This window comes from Montipora foliosa, chromosome 10 (assembly GCF_036669935.1).
Source record: "Montipora foliosa isolate CH-2021 chromosome 10, ASM3666993v2, whole genome shotgun sequence".
NCBI classification, from domain to species: domain Eukaryota; kingdom Metazoa; phylum Cnidaria; class Anthozoa; order Scleractinia; family Acroporidae; genus Montipora; species Montipora foliosa.
In genome coordinates this window covers 10842811-10870310 of record NC_090878.1, presented here as the reverse complement: position 1 = coordinate 10870310, position 27500 = coordinate 10842811, and the positions used below count along the sequence as shown (strand labels likewise).

Sequence of the window (27500 nt, the reverse complement as noted above, 5' to 3'; positions counted from 1 at the left end):
TGAGCAGGTAAAACCAAAATATAGGGGTTTTTTTCGAGGCTTTGGTATTGCCATGGTAACTTAGTAGGTCACAAAAATGACTGCATCTTGTTCAGCAGTAATTGGTGTTTCACATGGTACTATACATTGCTGTTACGTAATATAGTGTTGTAGTGTGACTGTCAATCCTTCTAATATCAAGGTCTCTTGAAAGTGTTGAAACTGGTTTGAGGAACTTTAATATTCATCCGTGTCCTTATTTCAATATTCATTTGTTCATCTGGCAATATCATGCAATTGAATGACAGTTGCACGCATTTCGATTCCTTCATTGATAAAATTGTTTTAATACCGACATGCGAATTGACTTTTCCTCTCTACGTTTAGTTTTAAACCCTCCGATGAACGTCAGTGTGGAGATGAAGTCATCAAGCGCAGTTTTATTGAAATGGATTGCACCAGCAGAACGTTACGGAAATATTTTAGGATACAAGGTTAGTCACATATTATTGTACCTCCTGTTTGTCTTTCGACGTTGAACATTTTCCAGAGAGGATTGTGTATATCATGAAAGAAGGTTACAGCCCATGGATGAGTTACTCCAGAAGTTGTGCTAAATTCTAGAAGCGAAACTGGCTGGAAAAATGATGAAGATAAGCTGTATTTTAACATCAAGGAAAGCGTTCTTCCATGTGCGTCATTTTTGTTGCTATGTCGCTACCGTTAACCGCTATCAGAGAGATTGAGCATCACGTTTTACGTGAAACGGTAAACGGGAAACGGGCGTCTGCTACGTGTCATTCTGTTGTTCTGAATTGTTTTGCTCCTTATAGAAGTTGCTCGATATCTGGAGCATACAGGGAAGAAATGAGCTCATTTAGAACGACTTTCTTCCATTTTCTAAAAAAAGACAAATTTCAGTCCAACCTTTGCCGTTTGCCGTAAACAAGGAGATAATTATATAACCAGGTACATATCCTTTAACAAGAGGAACATTCTTTTTGTCGTTTTTCGTATGTTTGCGGCAAGCGCATTCGTTCTAGTTTGAGGAGTTAATAGGGAGCTTAAGCAACGACAACGGCGACGGCAACAAGAACGCCACACGCCCTGCACGTGCGTTTTTCACTTGGTCCATTTCTTTTGCCGTGTTAGGGAGCTTAAGATCTACGACGACGACGACGTCGACGAAAACGCGGCAAAACAACGATATCATTGGTTAGAAGAGCAGAAATAATCGTGCTGCACGAGCGGCACGGATTTTACCTCATAGTTTGCGGTTCTCTGCATGACGACGACGTGAAATGACGAAATTTTAGGTTTTGACGACAACGTGAGCATGTAACAGAGAATCTTCCATTCTCAATTTTCAGTCAGAAACCGCTCGTACCAATTTATTTTTAGGATACTTCGCCCGTATTATACGACTTGAACGAGATGGAATAATCGCGAAATGCTTATACTAGAGCAAAGTTATATTTCGAGGTGACGTTTTGGTCGACGTCGCCGTCTTAGATCTTAAGGTCCCAAACAAGGGTGAGGCTTTATCAAGGACGTCAACACTTGACGATAAGTTTTCATTTGCTAAATTAAGCGCCGTTCCGACCAGTATCGTTCTTGAGGAACTACCACACCCTTGTCATATTAAAATGGTTGAAATAATCACGAAGCGATTAAAATAACGCGTATTTATATTTTGAGATGACGTTCTCGTTGCCATCGCTGTTGTCGTTGATTAACCTCCCTAAAGAAACCACGACGGCTACGGCGACGAAACCGTTCCTTCAAAATATAGGTTTGAGCGAATCTAAGTATTTCACGATTATTCAATTTTGTTTATATTATACAATATGGGCGAAGTCTCCTATAACTGGATTGGTACGGATGGATTTGAAGTATTAAAAGCGTGAGACTGAAAGATTCACCGTAGTTTGTCTACGTTGATGTCAAAACCTTAACTTTGGTCATTTGGCATAGTAGTTTTGACGAGTACGGGAGAAATATGTACAAGATCCGTACCGCACGTGCAGCACGATCATTTTGGTTCTTTTAACCAATAATATTACTACTTTCTGGCGTTGTCGTTGACGTAGCCGTCGTCGTTTCTTAAACTCCCTTTTAAGAAAGGACAATGGCCACGGCAACGGCAACAGTAAAAAGCAATAATTTTATTGGTTAAAGAGGAAAACTAATCGTGCTGCACGTGTGGCGCGCATTTTAGCTCATATCTTGGCGCTACTTTCTGCATAACGACGTGAAAGCACTAAATTTGAGGTTTTCACGACAACAGGAGCATACGAATGTGAACCACCTTCGTCAGTTTTATACTTTTACTTCTGAACCGCCCTTACCAATTTATTTTTGAGGTAATTCTTCCACATTGTACGACATGAACGTGACGTGACGTTTTCGTCGACGACGCTGCCTTGCATCTTAAAGTCCCTATTTTCTACTCTATATCGTCATCCTTTCTTAACGTTTCCACACTAAAACTGGTGCGTTTTCAAAAGTAACCTCTTTTTGAAACCTTCTTAAAAGCTTCCGTTTGTGGTTCCGGGCGTTTTAAGGACGGTGCCTACTAATTCAAAGGTATTTTTGCGCGGTTTACTAAATATGCGGGAAAAATAGATCTTAAAAAGTGCTCTTGAAATCCAAAAAGAAAATTGGGGGTAACCATGCATTTTTTGAAGATAATCAATCAACAATATTTAGAAAAAGCTTTCAAATACAAAGCAATGTATGGCGTTCTTTTCCAAATTGAAGCTTAATTTATCTGCATGGTTAGCCCCAATTTTCATTTTGGATACCAAGAGCACTTGCTAAGATATACTTTCTCCGCATAGTTTTGAACCGCGCAAAAATTTCCCCTGTATTAATAAACACCACCCATAGGAAATCCGAGTCTCTCGAGAGATGCGCAGAACGTATGCGCAATAACAATAGTAGGCACCGTCCTTAATGTGAGTGAACTGTAGAACACTTATTCAAGCAAAAACGCAGTGGTCTAGATGAGGGCTTAAAAATTTCCTTACCCAGACATTATTTCGGCTCGTCAAGCAATCTATCAATTTTTCCATCTTAAAGACGGCTAAGGTGTGATAAGGCAAAAGAGTGCTCCATTTAAAGATTATTGCCAAATGTTTAAAACATAAAAACATTTTTTCGCTATTTTTTTTTTTTTTAGATAACGTACACGACTGTTGATTTTCACAACAAGTCCAACATTGTTAAAGCAGGTCATGTGAGCTCATTTCTACTTACGGAACTGCAAAGGAATACCAAGTACAGCATACAAGTGGCAAGTTATGGTGACAAACGGTTCGAGGAGAGCCTGCCAGCTTCGACGACAGTTCAGACTGATTCTGATGGTAAGTAAACTTGTAAGCATGACATTGATTTTGTCGTGTGCAGGTTTTAAACAGAAAAGTCACGACTTCCTCAGCTGTCTATGTGTGTGTCTGTCTGTCTGTCAATCAGTCTGTCTGTCTGTCTATCTGTCTATCCGTATAACAGTACTTATTGAAGGCGAGGTGGATCAGTAGCGGACTGGACTCCAGGCGGAGTGGCCCGCTTTCATGGCCTGGCCGGGTCGTCACGTTGTTTTCCTTTGTGAAGACAGGACAGTTAGAGCAATTCCTTGCCAGGGGAGGGGTAACCTTGCAATGGAGTAGCATGTCATTCAGGAATCCGAGACGAGCTTTCGCTCAAGGGGCTACTTAGACGAGACAAACTTTATCTCACGTAAATCTTAAAAGGGGCACGGTTATGCTAAATTTGCTGTTTTTAGGTCAAAAGTGGGTAAAAATTAGTTCTTTAGCTCACTCGTACAAAATTCCTGTCAGATGAATGTATTTATGGCCCTAAGAGCTATTAATATTAAATTTTTGTCGACTTCCTGAAGACATCGTCTCCAAACTAGAAAAAAACTGGCCAGTTTTTTAAAGTTTCAATTCGTTTCCATCCTCTCCATCCTTGACCGCAAACAATAAGTAACAGCTTCAGTGCACTTCAATGTTCATTGGCAACAAAAGTACAGCATTATTTTTTGGTCTTTATTGATGCAAAGACATCTTTTAGTGTTTTGAAGTTTGACTAAAATAGCGTGACAGTGCCCCTTTAAGCCTCGCGATAACATTGATTTTTGACGTTTAGGATCGATGTGTATATTTCGACTACGCATGACATATAGAAGCCGCAGATCAGTGGGACATTTTGCCCATGCAGAACCTAGGTAGATAAACGATTTAACTTCCCAAGAGGAGTTCTTGTTGCTCAATGGGTAGAGCATCTTACCGGGGATAAGAAGGTCTTTGGTTCGAATCCTTTGCCGGGCAACTAACGAGCGGGGAACTCACACTTTAATTTTATTTGATTTCGCTGATTCGCTGAAATAGTGGTGCGAGTTTCATAGGCTAATCAGCAGGCCTGGGGTAGAAACTCAAGACTGAAGCCACCAGGAAATTACTTTTGCCACCCCAAAAATAAAACTGAAGCGAACTGCATGCTCTCTTTAGATGAAACAACAGTGAAAGAGACTGTCATCGGATCCAACTCAGTAAGATTCACGTGGAAAAAGCCACGTGACAAATACAAGGAGTTTTCGTACCGAGCTTTCATAAAGTGGACGAGTCCAGACGAAGTAGAGAAGATGCTAGAAGTGTGTGATGGAGAAGCCACGTTTTGTGTCTACCCGATCAATGACAAAGCCGCAGGACACAAGTTTTACGTTATGGCATTAGTTATACGAGAAATTCCTCTTGTGCGTATAGTAGGTAGGTACTTGCCACTGTTTTTCGGGATCACTTCGTAAAACAGTTAACATTAGACTTTATCACGTGAAGAATTAGGAGTAAAGCAATGACGGAGAGGTTAAGCCCATTCCGGAGATCGCCACGGTGAAGTACCGATCAGAGCGCGTTCGACGAAGGCAATGCTCGGTGCTAGGGAAAGGAAACCCACTGGAAAATTTGGACCATTTACAGACTTCATAAAATGTCTGTAAATAATAAATTTACAGACTTTAACACTTAACTCCATAAATATAAAATCTTTGTAAATTTATTTTACAGATATTTTACAGAGTTTTCTTGAGTAAAGCTCTATAAAATGTCTGTAAAATGTTTATAAATTATTGGAGCTACAACAAGAGGAAATACTTGAAATTTACAGACTTTATAAAATCTTGCAAAAATGTCTATAAATCGCAAATTTACAAAGATTTTACGCCGTTTGGTCATGTCTCATAAAATGTCTGTAAATTGCGCTCTATCATCATGCGTGTCCTGTCTAAGTGACCAAATGGTTTTGGATCTGTATGCCCTGTTCACGATGATTTTGAGTGTCGAATATTTATTACCTAATTAAATTATATGGGAAACTGTTGAATTAGCCCTGCATGTTGCACTGAGTTCGGTTTATCAAAAGTTCGCCGGTTGCAACCTATAAAATGCCTATCGGTATGTGTTTTAATAGTGCGACTTGGATCAAGTCTTAGGCCCTGTTGATATGGAGAAAAGTTGTCCTCGGAAGATGGTCACCCTCCCAGCCGGGTCTTTAGCTAGCGTTTATGTGAGAAAAGAACTAACCTTTATTCCTGAGTCAAGATCTGCCCGGCTCAGTTTCGATCATCAGGAGACTGGGAAGATAGTATTCGTGCATTCTCTCATCATCTTACCTCGACCAAGTTGACTCCACTGAGCGAGCCAAAGTGTTTACATGGAATAAAGTTGGCCTGGCCAGGAGGGCGACCCTACCGTTGACAAAGGGTGACCCGGCTAGGTGGGTTTCCCTTCAAGCCGCGCCATTTTTTTCCCTCATGTAAACAGTTTACTTAAACCGCATTTTATAGGGAAATGTAGGAAAAGTTGGCTGGTCCAGGGTAACTCCGGTAAGCGAGTGACCCTTCTTCCTGGGACAATTTTTCTCCATATAAACAGGTACTTAGGGCCTCACAAGATTAGACCGTTTTAATTGTTTACAACAATTGCAAAGGCCATAAAATCTATGTAAATTGACACAACCCGGCCATAAAATAGTTTTTTTGTGTAAATTTCATGTAAATTGCTGGGATTAATCATGCAAATAACATGTAAATCAAGGCCTTTGTGATATAGGAGTCCCAGCAGAGAATGAGATTGAGAAAGTAATGTAGGCTAGTAAGCAGACTTTACCATGCTCCTTGAAAAGAGAAAAAAAAATAGCATTGGTGTTTAGCTGCCCAAATTAATCGTGCGGGTTTCAGTCAATTAACGTGGGTGCTTTCATAGACCGTAGCTGTAGGTGAGAATTACTTCTTATGAAGTAATGATCGAAAATCCGGCAGCCATATTTGTTATTCTAAATGATTAGTATCCAGTCTCTTGAGAAAAACAGAAAAGGAAATCTCAAAAGGAGCACACTTTCCCCCGTTCCATATTTTGATTGAGGAAATTTGCTCTGCACCTTTAAAGCAGAAAATTCTCCCCGGTTTTTCCACCCAAAATGAAAGCGCCCCAGGAATCGCACTGGGCTCGCAACGGGTTGTGATTGGATGTTGGCACAAAGAGAAGGATTGTGGACATTTCACAATAATTACATGATGCAACAACTTTGTCCGCCATTATGAATTGCCCCGCCCCAAAGACTCTGGGAACGAGATCGGTTTGAATTATCGGTTTGTTTTTCGCGCGGGCGATCAATGTAAGTGCTCTTCCTCTCTTTTTCCCTTGTTGGACGACCAAAATTGGATCTTTGCGATTCCTTAACATTTTGTGCGGGTGAAATGGCACGCATTCCACCAAATAAACCCAGTAAACATCGACGGATTCCGGAAGAAAGGGCAACGACAATTCAGGTTAGATAATCAGCATTCGCCACAAAGATACACGCCAGTGACATGATTCAACCTCTGACAGTCTCCGAAAGGGTTAATCGGTGAAGACTTCATGGCAAAAATAGAGACCTTCTTCAAAACGTAAAGGGAGTTCTACGAACGTTTGGAACAAAGGGTGGCCTGGCCGAACAGCTACATTTAGCGAATGGGCGGGAAGATTCAAAAGATCCGAAAAGCAAAAGACTGCCGGAGGAGTTTTCGGTAAGTCGTCATCTTACTTACAAACCTGATTTAAGTTTAAATGGCTTAAAATTTTAAAGTTTTGTTCCCTTGTTCCCCGCCCAATTTACTTTCAAACTTGTACCCAGCTTTTTGCTCCCTAAAATTGTTTATGTCGCCTTGTTCCTAAGACATTTTGTCATCTTTCCTCTGTCCCCCAGTTCAAAATAGCCATCTTCCCTCGTTTCCCAAAACGCCAAGGAGGGCCTCAGCACAGTCATTACTTTTGCAGACCTTAGTACCCTTAGTAATTTCACTTTATATTGTATTAAGGCCATTTAAGGCAATAACAATAATAACGAATAGGGAATTACATGTAATATGTGGATCTCTGTATAACCAGCCCCTTATTTGCCACTTGCAGATGCCTTGTTCTTCAAACGATGCCACTACAAGAGCACAATAGTGGCCGGTTATTCTGTAGTTACTCCCTTGTCACATGTATAACTACATGTACCTTCACTGGTTTCTCATGCACGAGGAGCCACAGCAAGCTAAATTTTGGACTGGGCGCTTAATAAGATTACTCCTTTGACACTAGATTTCACTGAAAGGTCGGTTACACTTCAGAAGAAACTGCCTGGGAGATTATCTCGCTTTGGTCTCCCATTAATTGTCAATACCTCCGTCAATCCCACCCAAATAAAGTATCTTGATGACAAATCTTATTTCCATCAATTTGACCAAAATATAAATTATCTAATTTCTTTGATTGTCCAAGATAAGGCGGTTCTGTGGACTTGATCACTAGGTTATTGTTCCAGATGTGCTGCAACAGTATTTGCACAAATTTCGACTTCCCGACTGGGTTCTTTTGAGGCCAGAATCCCAGATGAAGGGTGGCAGACAATGATGATAAATCTGACAAAATTAAGTGGAACAGGAGCAAGTACACGAAGCTTGTAGCTATTTTAATTGACATTCTTGTGTATTTGGGAGGTGAGCGGGAGGAGCTGGGTTTTTGAGGTCTATGCACAATCACAATCCTTTCAGGTGAAACCTGGAATTACTTCTTAGTGATCTAAGTGCACAGAAAAAGCAAGTTAAAGCATGGCCTAAAAGTTGATGTGAAAGAGTATACAAAATTAAATTTACAGCTATGCTATTAATTAATAATTAATTGTGTAGCATATACCTGATCAAGAGGTATACAATCCTTAACTCACTGTCACACCATTTTACTTTGTAACCTCTTGGGTAGCAAATATAATAATTTGTGAAGTATAATTTAGCTTGTTATGTGGAGCCAAGCTAATAAGCAAAAGATCATTAGGATAATTTGTCATTTGTTTTGTTTGTTAGTTTGTAAATTTTTACTAAACCGATTGACTCCTGGGAGTTTACTCTGTGTAATGCCAGATGATTTTCTGATCATTTTGTACTTTGCAACCACCTCATAGTCCCTACATTGTCACGGTGGGGTTGTTTGTGTACCTCAATGCCCCGGAGCTAGCTCAATGAGAAATTCAGCATAGGAAAGTGCTGTTTGTTGTTTTTGAGTAGAGGTCAGACTGAAACAGACTACATATATGTAATAGACAGAATACAGCCTTAGGCTGCTAGCTGGATACCAGACCTGAAGTACATTGATCAGTTTCAATTTAATCTTTAAAAGTATCTATAATATTAAATTATTATTGCAAAACAGATTGCATTTTAAACAATTTCTTTTATGTGATAGTCTGTTTTTGACTTTTGTTATCAAAAGGCACAACCAGTCTCGTTTTAAATCATTTTTATTTTACCCTAACGAGTTCTGTCTCTCTCGGGTAGTCAGTCCATTTTTTACTGTTGTTATCTGAAGGCAGAATCAATTTTGTAATTTATAATTATTAAATGTACTAATGAGTTCTGTCTCTCTTGGGTAGTCAGTCCAGTTTGGACTGTTGTTATCTGAAGGCAGAACCAATTTTGTAATAATTATTATTTTGTACTAATGAGTTCTGTCTCTCTTGGGTAGTCAGTCCAGTTTGGACTGTTGTTATCTGAAGGCAGAACCAATTTTGTAATAATTATTATTTTGTACTAATGAGTTCTGTCTCTCTTGGGTAGTCAGTCCAGTTTGGACTGTTGTTATCTGAAGGCAGAACCAATTTTGTAATAATTATTATTTTGTACTAATGAGTTCTGTCTCTCTTGGGTAGTCAGTCCAGTTTGGACTGTTGTTATCTGAAGGCAGAACCAATTTTGTAATAATTATTATTTTGTACTAATGAGTTCTGTCTCTCTTGGGTAGTCAGTCCAGTTTGGACTGTTGTTATCTGAAGGCAGAACCAATTTTGTAATAATTATAATTATTTTGTGCTAATGAGTTCTGTCTCTCTTGGGTAGTCAGTCCAGTTTTGGACTGTTGTTATCTGAAGGCAGAACCAATTTTGTAATAACTATTATTTTGTACTAATGAGTTCTGTCTCTCTTGGGTAGTCAGTCCAGTTTGGACTGTTGTTATCTGAAGGCAGAACCAATTTTGTAATAATTATTATTTTGTAATAATTATTATTTTGTACTAATGAGTTCTGTCTCTCTTGGGTAGTCAGTCCAGTTTGGACTGTTGTTATCTGAAGGCAGAACCAATTTTGTAATAATTATAATTATTTTGTGCTAATGAGTTCTGTCTCTCTTGGGTAGTCAGTCCAGTTTTGGACTGTTGTTATCTGAAGGCAGAACCAATTTTGTAATAACTATTATTTTGTACTAATGAGTTCTGTCTCTCTTGGGTAGTCAGTCCAGTTTGGACTGTTGTTATCTGAAGGCAGAACCAATTTTGTAATAATTATTATTTTGTACTAATGAGTTCTGTCTCTCTTGGGTAGTCAGTCCAGTTTGGACTGTTGTTATCTGAAGGCAGAACCAATTTTGTAATGATTATTATTTTGTACTAATGAGTTCTATCTCTCTTGGGTAGTCAGTCCAGTTTGGACTGTTGTTATCTGAAGGCAGAACCAATTTTGTAATAATTATTATTTTGTACTAATGAGTTCTATCTCTCTTGGGTAGTCAGTCCAGTTTGGACTGTTGTTATCTGAAGGCAGAACCAATTTTGTAATAATTATAATTATTTTGTGCTAATGAGTTCTGTCTCTCTTGGGTAGTCAGTCCAGTTTTGGACTGTTGTTATCTGAAGGCAGAACCAATTTTGTAATAACTATTATTTTGTACTAATGAGTTCTGTCTCTCTTGGGTAGTCAGTCCAGTTTGGACTGTTGTTATCTGAAGGCAGAACCAATTTTGTAATAATTATTATTTTGTACTAATGAGTTCTGTCTCTCTTGGGTAGTCAGTCCAGTTTTGGACTGTTGTTATCTGAAGGCAGAACCAATTTTGTAATAATTATAATTATTTTGTGCTAATGAGTTCTGTCTCTCTTGGGTAGTCAGTCCAGTTTTGGACTGTTGTTATCTGAAGGCAGAACCAATTTTGTAATAATTATTATTTTGTACTAATGAGTTCTATCTCTCTTGGGTAGTCAGTCCAGTTTGGACTGTTGTTATCTGAAGGCAGAACCAATTTTGTAATAATTATAATTATTTTGTGCTAATGAGTTCTGTCTCTCTTGGGTAGTCAGTCCAGTTTTGGACTGTTGTTATCTGAAGGCAGAACCAATTTTGTAATAACTATTATTTTGTACTAATGAGTTCTGTCTCTCTTGGGTAGTCAGTCCAGTTTGGACTGTTGTTATCTGAAGGCAGAACCAATTTTGTAATAATTATTATTTTGTACTAATGAGTTCTGTCTCTCTTGGGTAGTCAGTCCAGTTTGGACTGTTGTTATCTGAAGGCAGAACCAATTTTGTAATAATTATAATTATTTTGTGCTAATGAGTTCTGTCTCCCTTGGGTAGTCAGTCCAGTTTTGGACTGTTGTTATCTGAAGGCAGAACCAATTTTGTAATAATTATTATTTTGTACTAATGAGTTCTGTCTCTCTTGGGTAGTCAGTCCAGTTTGGACTGTTGTTATCTGAAGGCAGAACCAATTTTGTAATAATTATTATTTTGTACTAATGAGTTCTGTCTCTCTTGGGTAGTCAGTCCAGTTTTGGACTGTTGTTATCTGAAGGCAGAACCAATTTTGTAATAATTATAATTATTTTGTGCTAATGAGTTCTGTCTCTCTTGGGTAGTCAGTCCAGTTTTGGACTGTTGTTATCTGAAGGCAGAACCAATTTTGTAATAACTATTATTTTGTACTAATAAGTTTTGTCTCTCTTGGGTAGTCAGTCCAGTTTTGGACTGTAGTTATCTGAAGGCATAACCAATTTTGTACATACAAAGCATATGTAAATTGAAAATAACTGAACTCAAAAAGCGAGTTATGCATATTTGCCACAGTGTTGCAGAATTGTGCGAGCAAGAATTACTCTAAAATCCTCGCGAGAATTGCTGCACGCCAAACACGAGCTACATGGGGCAAAGTGACTGGAAAAAGGTTCCCAGAATGACGTTTTGTGGATTTATGCTTCTCCGTTGTGACTTAAAAGGTGTAAAAAACGTTACTGAATATGTCAGAAGCGGACTCTGATGCGATATCTGCAACACCTAAACTTGCGAAATGAGTTCTTGAGCTACACTTAATGATTAGCTAAGGGTGATTTCAAATCACCGTAAGCTCATTTGCATATATTTTTTTGTCGGCCTAAGCTTGTCATGGTAAGATACAAGTTTCTTGCAATAATTCCTTTAGCTCTTAGCTTCATTATTCAGTTTCACCTACACAGGAACATTGCTCATGAATGGCAAAGTGATTTGTTACAACATTCTTCGAAAATGATATTATGAAATTATATAAATGTTATTGATTGATTGACTGGTGTGACTCTTTTCCAGGGCCTTCATGTACTTCAACCACAAGATGCAGTGCTGAAGGAAATTGAGCATTGAAATTTAATTGGAGGGAATTTCCTGAGATGCAAGAAACAGACAGTGCTGATTGCAAATTGTGATACAATTGTGAATAATAATTGATGTCTTTGTGTCAAAACTTGGGAGGGTAGAGGTTTCATTGCCATTTTGTATATACCTTGTGAACATTATTAAGTCAAACTGTTTTAGCTGGGTCAAGTAAATTTGTTCCAGACATCAGGTAATTATGGAAGAGTCGAATGCTCTCACAATGAACTGGGTGAATACAAGGGAGAAATATTCACTGCAACAAAATCAGTGACTTCTCTGTTCATATACTGTAAGTTTTTTGACAAAAATCAAGAAAGGTTTCACTGTCCCTTGGGTCTGAGGAAATTGTCAGTCATCATTCAATGGCAAATAGATCAAACACAAGTGATATCTTTCTAATAAACACATCTGCATGTGCCAACAATGATTTAAAGATAATTAGTCGTAGCATACTAATTTGTAGTATTTTTTATCTGAACTGGCGGGTGGCACACCTCATACAGTTCGATGTAACTTGTAAATTCGGTCTAACTATGCAGTTAATTTGTCATAGTATACTACATGTAATTTGTAGTATTTTTCATCTGAACTGGCGGGTGGCACACCTCATACAGTTCGATGTAACTTGTAAATTCGGTCTAACCATACAGTTCATTTGTCATAGTATACTAATTTGTAGTATTTTTCATCGGAACTGGCAGATGGCGCACCTCATACAGTTCCATGTAACTTGTAAATTCGGTCTAACCATGCAGTTAATTTGTAATAGTATACTAATTTGTAGTATTTTTCATCGGAACTGGCAGGTGGCGCACCTCATACAGTTCCATGTAACTTGTAAATTCGGTCTAACCATGCAGTTAATTTGTAATAGTATACTAATTTGTAGAATTTTTCATCGGAACTGGCGGGTGGCGCACCTCATACAGTTCCATGTAACTTGTAAATTCGGTCTAACCATGCAGTTAATTTGTCATAGTATACTAATTTGTAGTATTTTTCATCTGAACTGGCGGGTGGCACACCTCATACAGTTCGATGTAACTTGTAAATTCGGTCTAACCATACAGTTCATTTGTCATAGTATACTAATTTGTAGTATTTTTCATCGGAACTGGCGGGTGGCGCACCTCATACAGTTCGATGTAACTTGTAAATTCCGTCTAACCATGCAGTTAATTTGTAGTATTTTTCATCGGAACTGGCGGGTGGCGCACCTCATACAGTTCGATGTAACTTGTAAATTCGGTCTAACCATGCAGTTAATTTGTCATAGTATACTAATTTGTAGTATTTTTCATCGGAACTGGCAGGTGGCGCACCTCATACAGTTCGATGGAACTTGTAAATTCGGTCTAACCATGCAGTTGTAGTATTTTTCATCGCAACTGGCGGGTGGCACACCTCATACAGTTCGATGTAACTTGTAAATTCGGTCTAACCATACAGTTCATTTGTCATAGTATACTAATTTGTAGTATTTTTCATCGGAACTGGCAGATGGCGCACCTCATACAGTTCCATGTAACTTGTAAATTCGGTCTAACCATGCAGTTAATTTGTAATAGTATACTAATTTGTAGTATTTTTCATCGGAACTGGCAGGTGGCGCACCTCATACAGTTCCATGTAACTTGTAAATTCGGTCTAACCATGCAGTTAATTTGTAATAGTATACTAATTTGTAGAATTTTTCATCGGAACTGGCGGGTGGCGCACCTCATACAGTTCCATGTAACTTGTAAATTCGGTCTAACCATGCAGTTAATTTGTCATAGTATACTAATTTGTAGTATTTTTCATCTGAACTGGCGGGTGGCACACCTCATACAGTTCGATGTAACTTGTAAATTCGGTCTAACCATACAGTTCATTTGTCATAGTATACTAATTTGTAGTATTTTTCATCGGAACTGGCGGGTGGCGCACCTCATACAGTTCGATGTAACTTGTAAATTCCGTCTAACCATGCAGTTAATTTGTAGTATTTTTCATCGGAACTGGCGGGTGGCGCACCTCATACAGTTCGATGTAACTTGTAAATTCGGTCTAACCATGCAGTTAATTTGTCATAGTATACTAATTTGTAGTATTTTTCATCGGAACTGGCAGGTGGCGCACCTCATACAGTTCGATGGAACTTGTAAATTCGGTCTAACCATGCAGTTGTAGTATTTTTCATCGCAACTGGCGGGTGGCACACCTCATACAGTTTGATGTAACTTGTAAATTCGGTCTAACCATACAGTTCATTTGTCATAGTATACTAATTTGTAGTATTTTTCATCGGAACTGGCGGGTGGCGCACCTCATACAGTTCTGTGTAACTTGTAAATTCGGTCTAACCATGCAGTTAATTTGTCATAGTATACTAATTTGTAGTATTTTTCATCTGAACTGGCGGGTGGCACACCTCCTACAGTTCGATGTAACTTGTAAATTCGGTCTAACCATACAGTTCATTTGTCATAGTATACTAATTTGTAGTATTTTTCATCGGAACTGGCGGGTGGCGCACCTCATACAGTTCGATGTAACTTGTAAATTCGGTCTAACCATGCAGTTGTAGTATTTTTCATCGCAACTGGCGGGTGGCGCACCTCATACAGTTTGATGTAACTTGAAAAGTAGGTGTACCCATGCAGGTAATCCATGTGGTTAATTTGTTTTAGTATGCTAGTATTACCCAACTGAACTGGCAGGTGAACTGTAAACCCGGAGGTAAGCCGCACCCTGACCTTACCAGCTGAAATTTACGGAAAAAAGTTTTTTGACAGAAAACAAAAGAAATCCAAAGTCTAGTCTTTAGAAGTCAAATTCATCCACTGTTCATCAAACGTTAACTCACTATTCACTAATATTGAAACGGAAAATACTTTAATGTTAATTTTAGCACTTTAATGTAATGAACATTGTTTTTACCAACTTGGACATATGATTGATCTTTTTCTGGTATTTGTTGACAGGAATTTCTTAAACACAGTTTTGCCATAGATTTTTTTGCATTACAACAAGAATATGAGCGGAACGTTTGTAGCTTAGTACACGCAACTAGGTATAAAATTGGATGCAAAGATGGAAAACTGGCCACCAGAGGCAGCCTTTTTCAGATCTTCCCACAGATAAGCCACACCCATTTCTAACAACTATATTTTGTAATTGGGGTAACATAAGCCAGATTTTTATACTTATTTAATAATAATGAAATCCCTTGCATATATTTTATTCCTTATTTTGATGAATTTGTATGGGTTATCAAATAGTGATGAGTGAATTTAGGGAATAATCTCACACACGCTTTGTCCAAAATCAAATAATTTCATAAGCCTTAAGGCAAGAAAAATTATTTGATTTTGGACAAAACACAAGTGGAATTATTCCCAAGTTTCACGAGTATACATTGTACCATTTCATCAGCTATAAATCATGGTTGACAAATCGCAATCATAGGACGTGGGTTTTTTCGAAAGTGGACACCATTTTTGCAGGGTAGAAAAAGTTGCCATGGTAACTGATGTTATTAATTGAATTATATTTTGAACTTATTGCAAGAATTTTATTGTACACTTAGATTCTATTGAAAGTAATATAAACAAATGATTATTTTTAGATTTGAAATAAAAATTTATGCATTCACAAACTCTAGAACTTGTTCTTTTTTCTACGTAAAATCGACTAACCTTTCATCCATTTCACTTTTTATTAACATTTCCTGGCTTACGTCAGGTTTTAAATGCTATTATTTACAGAGATATTGTAAACATTTTGCTGAGATTTTGTGCACTAAAACACCAACATTTTAAAAACATTTCACATACTTTACCCCTCCAGTTTTACAGACATTTTATTGACATTTCCTGCCTTTTGTCAGGTTTTAAATACTTAATTTACAGAGATATTGGGAACATTTTGCTGAGATTTTGTGCACTAAAACACCAACATTTTAAAAACATTTCACATACTTTTCCCCTCCAGTTTTTTGAGGGTTTTTGTAGACATTTTATAGACATTTCATGCATTCTTCTCACTCACTTTTTACAGAGAAAACACTGACATTTTATATGGATGGATTTACAGAGATTTTTTCTCGTGTAAATTTTACAGAGAAAGTAAAGAGATTTTACAGACATTTTGTACTTATCGCATAAAATCTCTGTAAATTTTTCCTTCAATTTACATAGATTTTATTGAGATTTTGTACACATTTTATGTCATCGTAAGGACGAAAATGTGTTAAATTTTACAGACTTTTTATGGAGTTACAAAATCTCTGTAAGTGTGCAAATTTACAGAGATTGTAATTTACAAAGAAAATGTGGACATTTAACAGAGATTTTACCAACTTTTTTGAAGTCTGTAAATGGTTCAAGTTTTCCAGTGACCATGTCTTTCTCGCCCCTTCCATTGCCTTCCCGGCACTCACCACTCATTTTTTTCGGCGTTTACTTGGCAGGCTAAGATTGAACAATTAAAAAAAAAAACAGGAAGAGTTAAAGCAGCTATCATGTCCTACCCTTCGCGAACATCTGCGACTATCGTCTCTAGTGATCCACATCCTCAAAGTCCTTTCATTATCATTACTAAGATGCGTGGTACACCACATAGAACAGTGGCCCGAGGGGTGTATGAAATGAGTTTGGAGAGTTAGCTTTATGGGCATGGAAACTGACCAATGCCTAGCTAAAATTGATTTGCTTTCATCCATCATTATCATCGTCATCATCATCATCATCATCATCATCATCAACCACGTCATGTTCTTTATTTATAACACACAAGGGTAAGAGCAAAATTCTTGTGGGGTCGTGTAGAAGAATAAAATAGGTTATTAGGAAATCCATCGTTCGTGCCATCTAACATCGCGTGGAGTGAATTTTGTAGGATTCTGCGAAGTAGCAGCCTTTTTTTGCCTTTACTGAAACAGTAGGGCCTAGTGGTCAAGGCGCTGGATTTTCGAGGGCATGTTTCGGTTTCAAATCCCGCTCAGATCATTGGCTGGCTTTGTCTTGAATGATCCTGAATTCAACTCCGGAATCGGCCACACTTCGTAAGCTGGTTGCCTAACACCAATCTGGGTTTCTGAAGATTTCATGATCGATGAGAAGTCTTTCTTTGCTAATTGTTGTAAAGCGCATTTGACAATAACAAACATCAACTACAACAACAACTCTATTGTACCCGTAATATGTTAAAGTTAATTTTATTCATTCTTTTTTTTCCCGTTTCTCAGACCCACCGAGGGACGTAACCATCTTATCTTTGAGCTGGTCTCACGTTTTCTTAAACTGGACTTCGCCTTTTAACCAGACTACGATGGACTTCGCGGATCGATATCGACTGGTTCTAATATCAACCCACGAAACAATTTGGATCCAAACAAACAGGACGTTTGTTGGTATTGATGGACTGAAGCAGAAGACTAAATATGAATTGAATCTCCAAGCATGGAACAGGCTTGGATACGGTCCATTTCTCAAAAGTGATATACATTTCAGAACACCAGGTAGGTCTCATTCATATTATTAAAGAATGGATTTAAAAAGAGCTTAAATAGGCCATTTTACAGTTGTTTGCTCAGCGACCTAGCCTATGAATGGCTGCGAGGCTGCCGGTGACCTTGCATTGATACAGACCTCACTGCTTTTATCATGCAAATTGTGTTGTTGTAATTCTAATTAGTCCGTATTAACATTACAAAAGCACGGAGGTTTGTATCAAAACAGGGTCACCGGCAGCCTCGCTTCCATTCGTAGGCCAGGTAACTTAGCTACAACTGTAAAATGGTCTATTCTTTTGGTAGCAGCACTCATCGTAATTCACCTTTATCACTCGGCGGCCATTTTGGAGTCCGTGGGGAATGAAGGCTTTGTCTTTGCATTTTCTTTGCCCGTCCAGCCTCACATTGAATGAGAGGTTCGACGGGCAAAATCTTTTGTTTGGACATTGAGTGATATGGGTCTATCCCCTCTGCAGTCTTGTTCGGAACGTCACGGAGCGTTGCGTGACATTCCGCAGAATATTTTGAAATCTCTCGTTTTCTTGGGCCGCACTGTAAGAGAAGCATCCTTTCTTTTTTCCAGGTCGAGGTCAGAAAATGAATTGAACTAAAACAAAAACAAACAATCGAGGTTCCGTCGCACGATACTTATAATATCTCTAGATATTTGGTTCAAGCAATAGAGGATGTGGGGAGAAAACGCATCCGTTATACCTGGGCTTCTTCCAATAAGCACTTAATGACTGTTCCCAAGGGGAGACCCTCAATGTTGCCGAGGGGAACATTGAGGGTCGAGGGGTAGCTAAACTCACTGTTTCCCGTGGGACCTGTCAGGAAGTGTTTTGTTATACCCCACAACTGAAAATGAACAAAACGAAATACGAGTATAATCCTTACTAGTTTAATAATTATAAGTCAAATATGTCAAATACAAATGAGTAACTGTTACCTTCAATAATTACTTTCAACTTTTGTATCGTATCAGTTGCTGTATTTCGTCCTCACTTCGTACTTGAAAGCGTTATGTCGCGGCCATGACTTGAAAAAAAACTTGAAAATTACTCAGATTTCCAAATTTCCTTAAAAATCGCGGTGGACGCGCTCACAAATTTGCCGCTTTTTCAAGACGCATGTCCTAATCACGTGCAAGTCCAAGGTTCAATCTGTTGTTTCCCTAGGAAGTTGGTGAGTTTTGTTCGCCCTAGGGAATTATGCCTTTTGAGGCACGTCACGTGATACGTTCGCGTCCAATAGAAAACTGCATTTCAGTTGTGATGTATAACAATGACAATTGTTTTCAATGAAGAGTGCATTAGATGAGAGTTTGATTTATCATTTTGCGGCCTTGCCCCAGGACAGTCACAAATGGATGTATTTTTAGATACACTTTGCGCGTGAAACAAATAAAGGTGCGCCAATTTTAACCAATCAGAAGAAGCCATGTCACGCGTGACTGCTTCTGCCATGTTTGTTTCAGGGACGTGACAACTGATTTTCGCGGGAACGGGTATTCTACAAAAAAATAGACTCATTTGTGATTGTGCTGGGGACCCCACCCATGCCATAACAACATTGTTATTTAATTCACTCTTGTTTCAATCTAAATTTAGACCGCGGTCATGATGCGCGGCTATTTTAAGGAAGACACCTAATTGGCTATCATTGGCTGCACGACCATGGGCACGAGACCAAAATAACTTTCACAACATGGCGCAAAGCTTAAAGGCGCAAAGCTTAAAATAGATTGGAATGGGGATGTGTTCTCCCCATACGCTAAGTGCGTATGTCTCAAAGCCAGACATGCGCTACGACCCAGGCTCCCCAGCGTGAGAAATCTGTTCCCCGCCTCTTTCATGCTTCAGCCAGCGGGAAACTCTAAATAACTTATGTAAAAACTGAAAGAAAATTCCCTTGGGAACATCACGTGGCCTGAAATGGGAAAACAAAATGTATCATTATTGACCTCTGAAATACTATATTCGGGTCATATACACTATCCGAATCAACCGTCATGTATATCAAACATTCACGACTTGTCAACGGCTCTTCGTTGTAAATACCCATATATATCTACCTCTAATGTTATATACATTACTTGTTGAATTGTCATTGACTATCGTTAACTATGTCCTTCTTTATCGTTGTTCATTTAAAACTCTCCTTCTTGGGCGTCCCACCTCTGTAGCAAGTACGGTCATCGTTGCTTTTATGGGCCAAATGGAAAATATCTTAAGTGTTTTTGTGTAATTGAACTTTGCTTTTTGGTAATAAAATATAGTTGATTTTGACGGGAACAAACTTTTCAAAGCTCCGTCTTGTCCACAGATCACGACGAATGTGCAGACAAATCTCATACGTGTCACAAAAATGCCGCTTGTATCAACACTGCAGTCTCATATGAGTGTAAGTGTGCACAAGGTTTCATTGGAACTGGGACAACTTGTGAAGGTAAGCAGTGTGCCACGTCTTATAGCTCATAATGCATCGATTATCAAGGTGTATTAGGCAATGGTGACTCGGGAATACTCCGGAAAATATCCGAGTACCTCATTGCAGGAGTCGAACCTACGATCTTCCAATTACTAGTTCGGATGTTCAATCACTGAGCTAAAAGAGACTCGTGGGAGCCAGGCCATGATCCATAATTTCGATGGTTTCTCGGGGATACTCGGAAAAAATCCGATTCCTCCTTTGCAGGGGTCGAACCTACGACCTTCCAATGACTACTTCGGATTCTCTGCCACTCGACTATAGGAGACTCGGGGGAAATCGCCCATTCAACTAGGTTCAGGTGAAAATTATCCGTGGATGACTCGGGGATACTCGAAAAAAATCCGATTGCTCCTTTGCGTGAGTCGAACCTACGACCCTTCCGATTACTACTTCGGATTCTCTACCACTGGGCTATTGGAGACTCGTGGAAGATCGGCCATTCAACTGCTATACTGCTTTGGCTCAAATTGCCGAAACCAGGGGCCTATGACTAGGAGCGTACAACTTCATCGATTTCAGTTGTTGAACGGCGTTTTTACAGACCGAGTTATTTTTGGATCGATTTTCCTGCGAAACCAGACCGTTCCAGCTAATCACAAGTCTTAAATGAGAAATTATTACCCTTGGGATTGAGGATGGTTACTCGTGCAAAATAGGCCTCATTCAAGATCTCGGTCTAAACGTAGCTTGATCTGTGAAAATGCCTTTACGTAGACCAGGTATTGGTTACGGGCTTGTATCGAAACGTAGCGTTGACGCAGTTTCTTAAAGGAGATTTTGAATGTTAACCTTCGTAAAGGTAGAGAGTGATGTATTTATCAAGAAGCGTTGTTTTAATACAAAGGAAAGGAACTTTATTTAAGTGTCTAGTCGTTCTAGCGCTGGAGCACTAATTGGGAACACACTATAAACTGAAATTAACAGTGAAAGCAAATCAAGTCAAAAGGAATGTTTACCACAATTGCTTGTAATCTCGCAATCTGATTGGCTAATTTGTCGTTGTCGATAAGACAACAGTGAACCACTTTCGATTTGTTAAATTGCTTTTCATCTTCAGAAATTCCTGAAGGATTTGGAGACGAACACTTTTGCACCCAAGAAAATGTTGCTGACATCGAGTGGAGAAAGACCATGACCCAGCGTCAGGACGTTTCTTCTTGCCCGGAGGGAACTGTGGGTAATGGACTGTATAGTGTCAAGAGTGAATTAGATAAGAGTGTTGTTATGGCATGGGTGGTCTCCCCAGCACAGTCACAAATGAGTCTATTTTTAGAATACCCGATCCCGCGAAAATCAGTTGTCATGTCCCTGAAAAAAACATGGCAGAGGCAGTCACGCGTGACATGGTTTCTTCTGATTGGTTAAAATTGGCGGTCCTTTGTTTGTTTCACGCGCAAAGTGTATCTAAAAGTAAATCCATTTGTGACTGTCCTGGGGCAAGGCCGCAAAGCAATAGATCAACACTATTATCTAATTCACTCTGGATACTGTCTTATACACATCATGTAGAATATAGAATATAGAAAGTTGTACTGTTTACTTTAGAAACGCACTGTTATTTTTTTAACAGGAAATAACTGAAACATCCACTACCCAGGTTTTTGAGTACCCATGTATGGAACACAAACCAAACCAAACCAAACCGCATGTTTGGCGAGAGCCGTTTATCCGCAGCTTGAAGTGTCTAGAAGAAAACGCGCAAAAAGCGCGTTATTTTAGTGTCGCATCAAATTGTGGCAAATATATAGTTTGAAAGGGCAGTTGAAACTCCAGTGATGAGTCATGTTGAGTTGGATCCTGCCGAATTACATGTACTTATATTGTTTGCAATAGAGCGGTTTTCAAATGAGTGTCGTAAAACCAAAACCAAAGTAATTACTTTGGCCAATCAAAAAGGACGGAGACAATCCAGTAAACCAATCAAAAGTCGAAGAAATTACACGTAGCCGACACAAAGCGCGGGAAAATGTGCAAGCCCGAGCTACGATTGGTTTTGGTTTCACTTCTGATTCGTTGAAAAAGTGGCGCGAGAACTTTGAGCCAATCACTGAGCGAAGTAATGCAAACCAAAGTAATTATCTAATTACTTTCGACACTCAATTGAAAACCACTCTATAAAGCGGAGGCAATCAAACTTCATGCAACTTGCGACAAGCGGGGAAGACGTCTGGGGGCGTAACCAGGATTTTTCAAAGCGAAGGGAGGTGGTGGGGGTCACACTGTGTCAAACAGAGGGTACTCACCAGATTGTGGCGTTTTCGCCACCTGAATATTGTAAGTTGTTTGCTTGAAAAAAGGCTTACAAAGGGGGGGGGGGGGTCACGGGCACCCCAGGACCCCCCTAGCTATGCCCTTAACGTCTTTAGTATTTGATTGGCTGAGAATGTAGCGCGAGATTTTTAAGCCAATCACCAAGCGTATTAAACTTAAACTAAAGCAGTTGATAAATTTCTTTCGACTCCTAATTGGAAACTGGTGTGCCGACCTGGACTAGTCTCAAATCGAGCGCCCTTTCAGGATGCATTCTTAAGAAAATCTTCATTACAAAGTTTATTTTTATTTGACAAAATTGAAACGACACACATGTCGTATCGTATTTATTCCATTTGTTATGTTGTATGGATTGCAATTACCAAATCTGTATTAGTGAATGACATTTGATCAAAAACGTTTTCATGATTGTATTACGTTTTCTTTATAGGAATGGCTTTGAGGAGATGTTCTGGTAATCCCGCGGTTTGGAATCTTCCTGACCTTAGTGACTGTGTGTCAAAGTGGATGGCAGATATAAGGGAGCAGGTATACATAACGTGACCTTTAAGTAATCGACGAAGTCAGCCTCCTTCACTGAACAATTTCATGTCATCGGCCTTTCAAACTTTTCACTTGTCACGTACAGGACACTTTCATATTCCTGGACAAACACTTGTATGTTTCAAAATTTTTGGAAGTCCTCGACCTTTAAGAAACATTTCTGAACGCTTGCTTTGTGAAAACAGAGTATTTCAGCAATAACGATACTAAATTGGAAGTAAGCATCGTCACCTAGTGACCCTTGAACCTTAAATCAGTCTATGTAAAGCATGCCTATGGCCGCTTAATAAATCACGGAAATAAACTTCATTTTGCTTCATTACAGCGTGTCTTACTACTTTTTCACTGCCTCTTTTCATAGCTGAATAATCCAAATGTCAGCGCATCGTTCATAGCCAATCAGCTTTCAAATTTAACTGACGTCAAATCAGGAAAGCCATTATATGCTGGAGACCTCAAACTCGTGGTGGACGTCATCGGTGTGTTAACACGGAGAGGACCTGGAAACAGCAACAATGAATCGCAAGACGCGTTACGGACTTTCGTGAAGGTGAGGTTAGGGGTGACGTGATGACCAGGCGTATGTTTAGACAACTTTTGAAAGTGTTCTGCAATTAAAGCGAAAAGCTAAGAGCGCGTTTCTCTAGAAACAATTTCAGTCGTAATCGATGTTTTTCACTCTCGTGATCTGCAACCAAATTGATTAATTAAATTGAACAATAATAATAACAATCAAGTGAAGCTGTGGTCCTCGCAGTTATGAACGCAATTTTAGCAATTGGGTAAGGAAGCCTGAAAATTTCAGGACTTCAACGGGGTTTGAACCCGTGTCCTCGCGATGCCGGTGCGACGCTCTAACCAACCGGGCTATGAAGCCACTGATGTTAGGAGGTGGTCATTTGTGGGTTTTAATGTTCCCATGATGAATGAATCGACGATGAAACGATGCATGAAATGAATCATATGTTGAACTGCGGATATGAAATCAAGTGAAGCTATGATCCTCACAGTTATGAACGCAACGAGCGTCGCACCCGTGTCACGAGGTCACGGGTTCAAACCCCGTTGAGTTCCTAAATTTTTCAGGCTTCTTTACGCAATTGCTAAAATTGCGTTCATAACTGCGAGCTCGAGGATCATAGCTTCACTTGATTTCATATCCGAGCTTCAGTATATGATTCATTTCATATATCATTTCATCTTCAATGATAATAATAATAATAATAATAATAATAATGATGATGATGATGATGATGATGATGATGATGATGATGAGGGTGAACGTTATTCAAGTGTCTTGAATTTTTCAAGTAGGAAATATTTTGTAAAACCTGAATTCATTTTTTAGTGGATTGTTTAGGTAAATCATCATGGCCTACCCCGGTTTACATAAATCAGGAATTAAGACAGTAATTAGTACTCGGAATGTTCGACAATCTTGTACTTTTAAGAACTACACTTTTCTTTGTATCAAAAGAGCATTCCTTGCGTACTTGCATACTTAATTGCGCTCTCCTCATAGGGACTTTCAGGGCTAGTGATTAGATAAGAGTGTTGTTATGGCATGGGTGGGGTCCCCAGCCAAGTCACAAATGAGTCTATGTTTAGAATTCCTTTTCCCGCGAACATCAGTTGTCATGTCCCTGAAAAAACATGGCCGAAGCAGTCATGCGTGACATGGCTTCTTCTGATTGGTTAAAATAAGTGGTTCTTTGTTTTTAATTTCGCGCGCAAAGTGTATCTTAAAATAAATCCATTTGTGACTGTGCTTGGGTAAGATCGCAAAGTGATAGATAACACTCTCATCTAATTCACTCTTGATGAAACATGATCAACGAAACGACAGAACAGAACAACAGCAACAACTTTTAAGAATCCCAACTGGCCGGAGGCAAACCAGTTGGCTATTTACATGTGCAGCCAGGAAGCTGAACTAGGGACTACCAGGAACAAATTCAGCGGTCGAAACGGGTCCTGAACCCGGGATCCCCGGATTTCAAGGCAAGCGCGCTAACCAATGGGACGCACTTCCCAAGCAGTCTTCGTGTGTGATTTTCGCATAATTATTGGTCATTCATTTTCTTAGAAAAGTTTAAGTTTATTTATTTATTTATTTATTATTATTATTTTTTTTTATATCTCCCCAGGATGTAGTTGGCACGGCAAGCAATATTCTGGATAATAAAAATCTTCGGTCCTGGACCTTCATGCCAAAGGTAAAAAATTTCGAAAACAAAGTGGCTTTAAATCGAGTACCTTTTTATCCCGGTTTTCAATAGGGGGCTTTAGCAACGACAACGGCGACGGCAACGAGAACGTCAAAAATTGGCATATTTAAAGGAAAAAACAATAGCTTTGCACGCTCTGCACGTGCATCTTTTCATTTTTGTCATTTCTTTGCCGTCGTCAGCAAATCAACAACGTCAAATGACCAAATTTGAGGTTTTAGGGTGAACGTCAGCGCTTGAGGATAAATTTTCATTTTCTCTCCTAAATTGAACGCCGTTCATATTAGTTTCTGTCTTGAGGCTTTGCCACACCTTTGTCACGTTAAAGTGCTTGGAATATTCGCAAAGCGAATACAATAACGCGAATTCTCATTTAACGATGACGTTCTCGTTGCCGTTGCCGTCGTCGTTGCTAAAGCTCCCTAATAACGACGCAAGCACAAGAGGTTCGTGTCCAGTGAAAACGAATCATAACGCAAGCACAAGCAGACGGCGCAGAGACAAAGATTCGCTAGTTCCGTGTTCTCTCTTACAACGCGACGCTGCGAGTGGACTTATTTATTGGACGAACATCACAGCTTGCGTTGTGCTTGCGTTACGTCACGTTGTCACACAACGCAGGCGAACGCGAGCGTAAGCGCAAAGCACTAGGAATAGGAAAAGCTTTGATCCTTGTGCGCGCGCTTGTGCTGTTGCTTGCATCAGGCCCGTTTTCACGGTGCAATAAGCGCTCTTGTGTTTGCGTCTTTGCTTGCGTCGCTAGTGAAAACCATGCTTTAAAGCAAAACTAATCGCATAAGATGCAAACAATCAAATTACCAAATCATGTTGCAAAGCAAATACGAATGAACTGGACGCTTGCTGATGTTCTCGTGAATTGACATCTTTGTTTTTTCAATTATCTAATGTTTGAAATGACTGTAGGTACATGTCAGATGCAAATATTTTTTACACTTTATATTTTTAATATGCACATATTCCAATATTTTCTTGTATATTACTGTAAAATTTGTAGCCTTTTGTTTCTCTTGGTAGGTCTGCATCAGCCCTTATAGTTGCCATTCTTTTTTCAACCTTCTTATTGAATAAAGAATTGATTGATTGATTGATTGATTGATTGATTGATTGATTGATTGATTGATTGAGTGAATGATTGATTGATTGATTGATTGAGTGAATGATTGAGTGAGTGATTGATTGAGTGAGTGAGTGAGTGAGTGAGTGAGTGGGTGGGTGGGTGAGTGAGTGAGTGAGTGAGTGAGTGGGTGAGTTGAATGCCCCTTTAAAAAAAACGACTTAGGCTGTTTACTTTCTTTCCTTAAACACTGTAACACGTATGTGAGCAATTGCATTTTATAGTAGTAGCCGAATAGCGAATACGTTGGTCTCTGTTGTTGGATATATCATCTGTGGATAAGGCCTGAATTTCACTAGCGTCGCTAGAATAAGCACAAGTAAGATATGCAGACTTTGTCGCGCTTTGATGATTGGTACCTTTTGTCAGATCAAAAGACAGTATATGAGAATATTGCTTGTGCTGCTGTCCACTAGTGAAAACCAGGTTTATTTTTTTATGTAAGGAATCTCAAGGCCAGAAAGCAAGTTCACTGATTGACAGTCTTGATGTTCTCGCTCTGGACATGGCCAATGGATCAAATAGTAATGCAACTGAGATGAAAAATATAGGTAAATGTAAATTCATCACTTTTTTATTGAATGGTTTTAAATGGAAAGTAAATAGCCATTGTTTTACAGTTCCTTCACGAAGTACTTGGCTTAGCTAAAGATCTCGGCTAATCCGAGCGCAAAAGAAATGAAATGTAGTTTGCTCGCTTTCGTTTCCATCCTTAGCCTTTTCACATGGTTTGTAAATGAACGAATGAGCGAACGAACGGACGAACGAATTAACGACGGACCGACCGAAAGTACGAACACACGACTTACCGCTCGCCCGATCGAACGAACGAACCAACGAATGACTGACCGACCAACAGAAAGAAGGAACAAACGAACGGAAGAAAGCTGCACCTTCACCTGCTGCGATTGGTCAACGTAAAAACATTTTTATTGACTTTGCGACACCGACTGAGAAAGTTCTCAGTTTGAATCCAAAAGGACTGAAAACACCAACACGCAGCTCAATCCATCTTCTTGTTTTTTTGCGTATCATCTTATCGGTTTCTGTATTCATACACTTACCCATTTACTCTCAACGTTTGCAATATAGTAAGGGAACAAAGACCTGTACTATGCATATGCACTTACCGGTACGCGAACTAGGACCCTCCATACCCCAGTTGTTCAAAAGGTGGATAACGCTATCCCCCGAATAAATCACTATCCATTGGATAGCGCAATTGGTTGCGCTATGACTTAGAGCGGTTTTCGAATGAGTGTCTTAAAACCAAAACCAAAGTAATTACTTTGGTTAATCACAAAGGACGGAGACAATCCAGTAAACCAATCAAAACTCGAAGTAACTAAACGTAGCCGACACAAAGCGCGGGAAAA

The 27500-nt window shown here is 39.2% G+C and overlaps 1 protein-coding gene across 6 annotated transcripts in view; it reads left to right on the top strand.

The window, feature by feature from the left end:
- Positions 1–27500, top strand: part of LOC137974395 (uncharacterized) — an 86593-nt gene that overhangs the window by 41224 nt on the left and 17869 nt on the right. For all 6 annotated transcript variants that reach the window (XM_068821346.1, XM_068821347.1, XM_068821349.1 and 3 more), the window contains 10 exons: positions 367–473; positions 3161–3344; positions 4491–4748; positions 17188–17460; positions 19780–19902; positions 21005–21124; positions 22649–22746; positions 23123–23311; positions 24909–24977; positions 26570–26675. In XM_068821346.1, the coding sequence (XP_068677447.1) occupies positions 367–473; positions 3161–3344; positions 4491–4748; positions 17188–17460; positions 19780–19902; positions 21005–21124; positions 22649–22746; positions 23123–23311; positions 24909–24977; positions 26570–26675 (1527 nt within the window). The remainder of the gene's footprint in view (positions 1–366; positions 474–3160; positions 3345–4490; positions 4749–17187; positions 17461–19779; positions 19903–21004; positions 21125–22648; positions 22747–23122; positions 23312–24908; positions 24978–26569; positions 26676–27500) is intronic.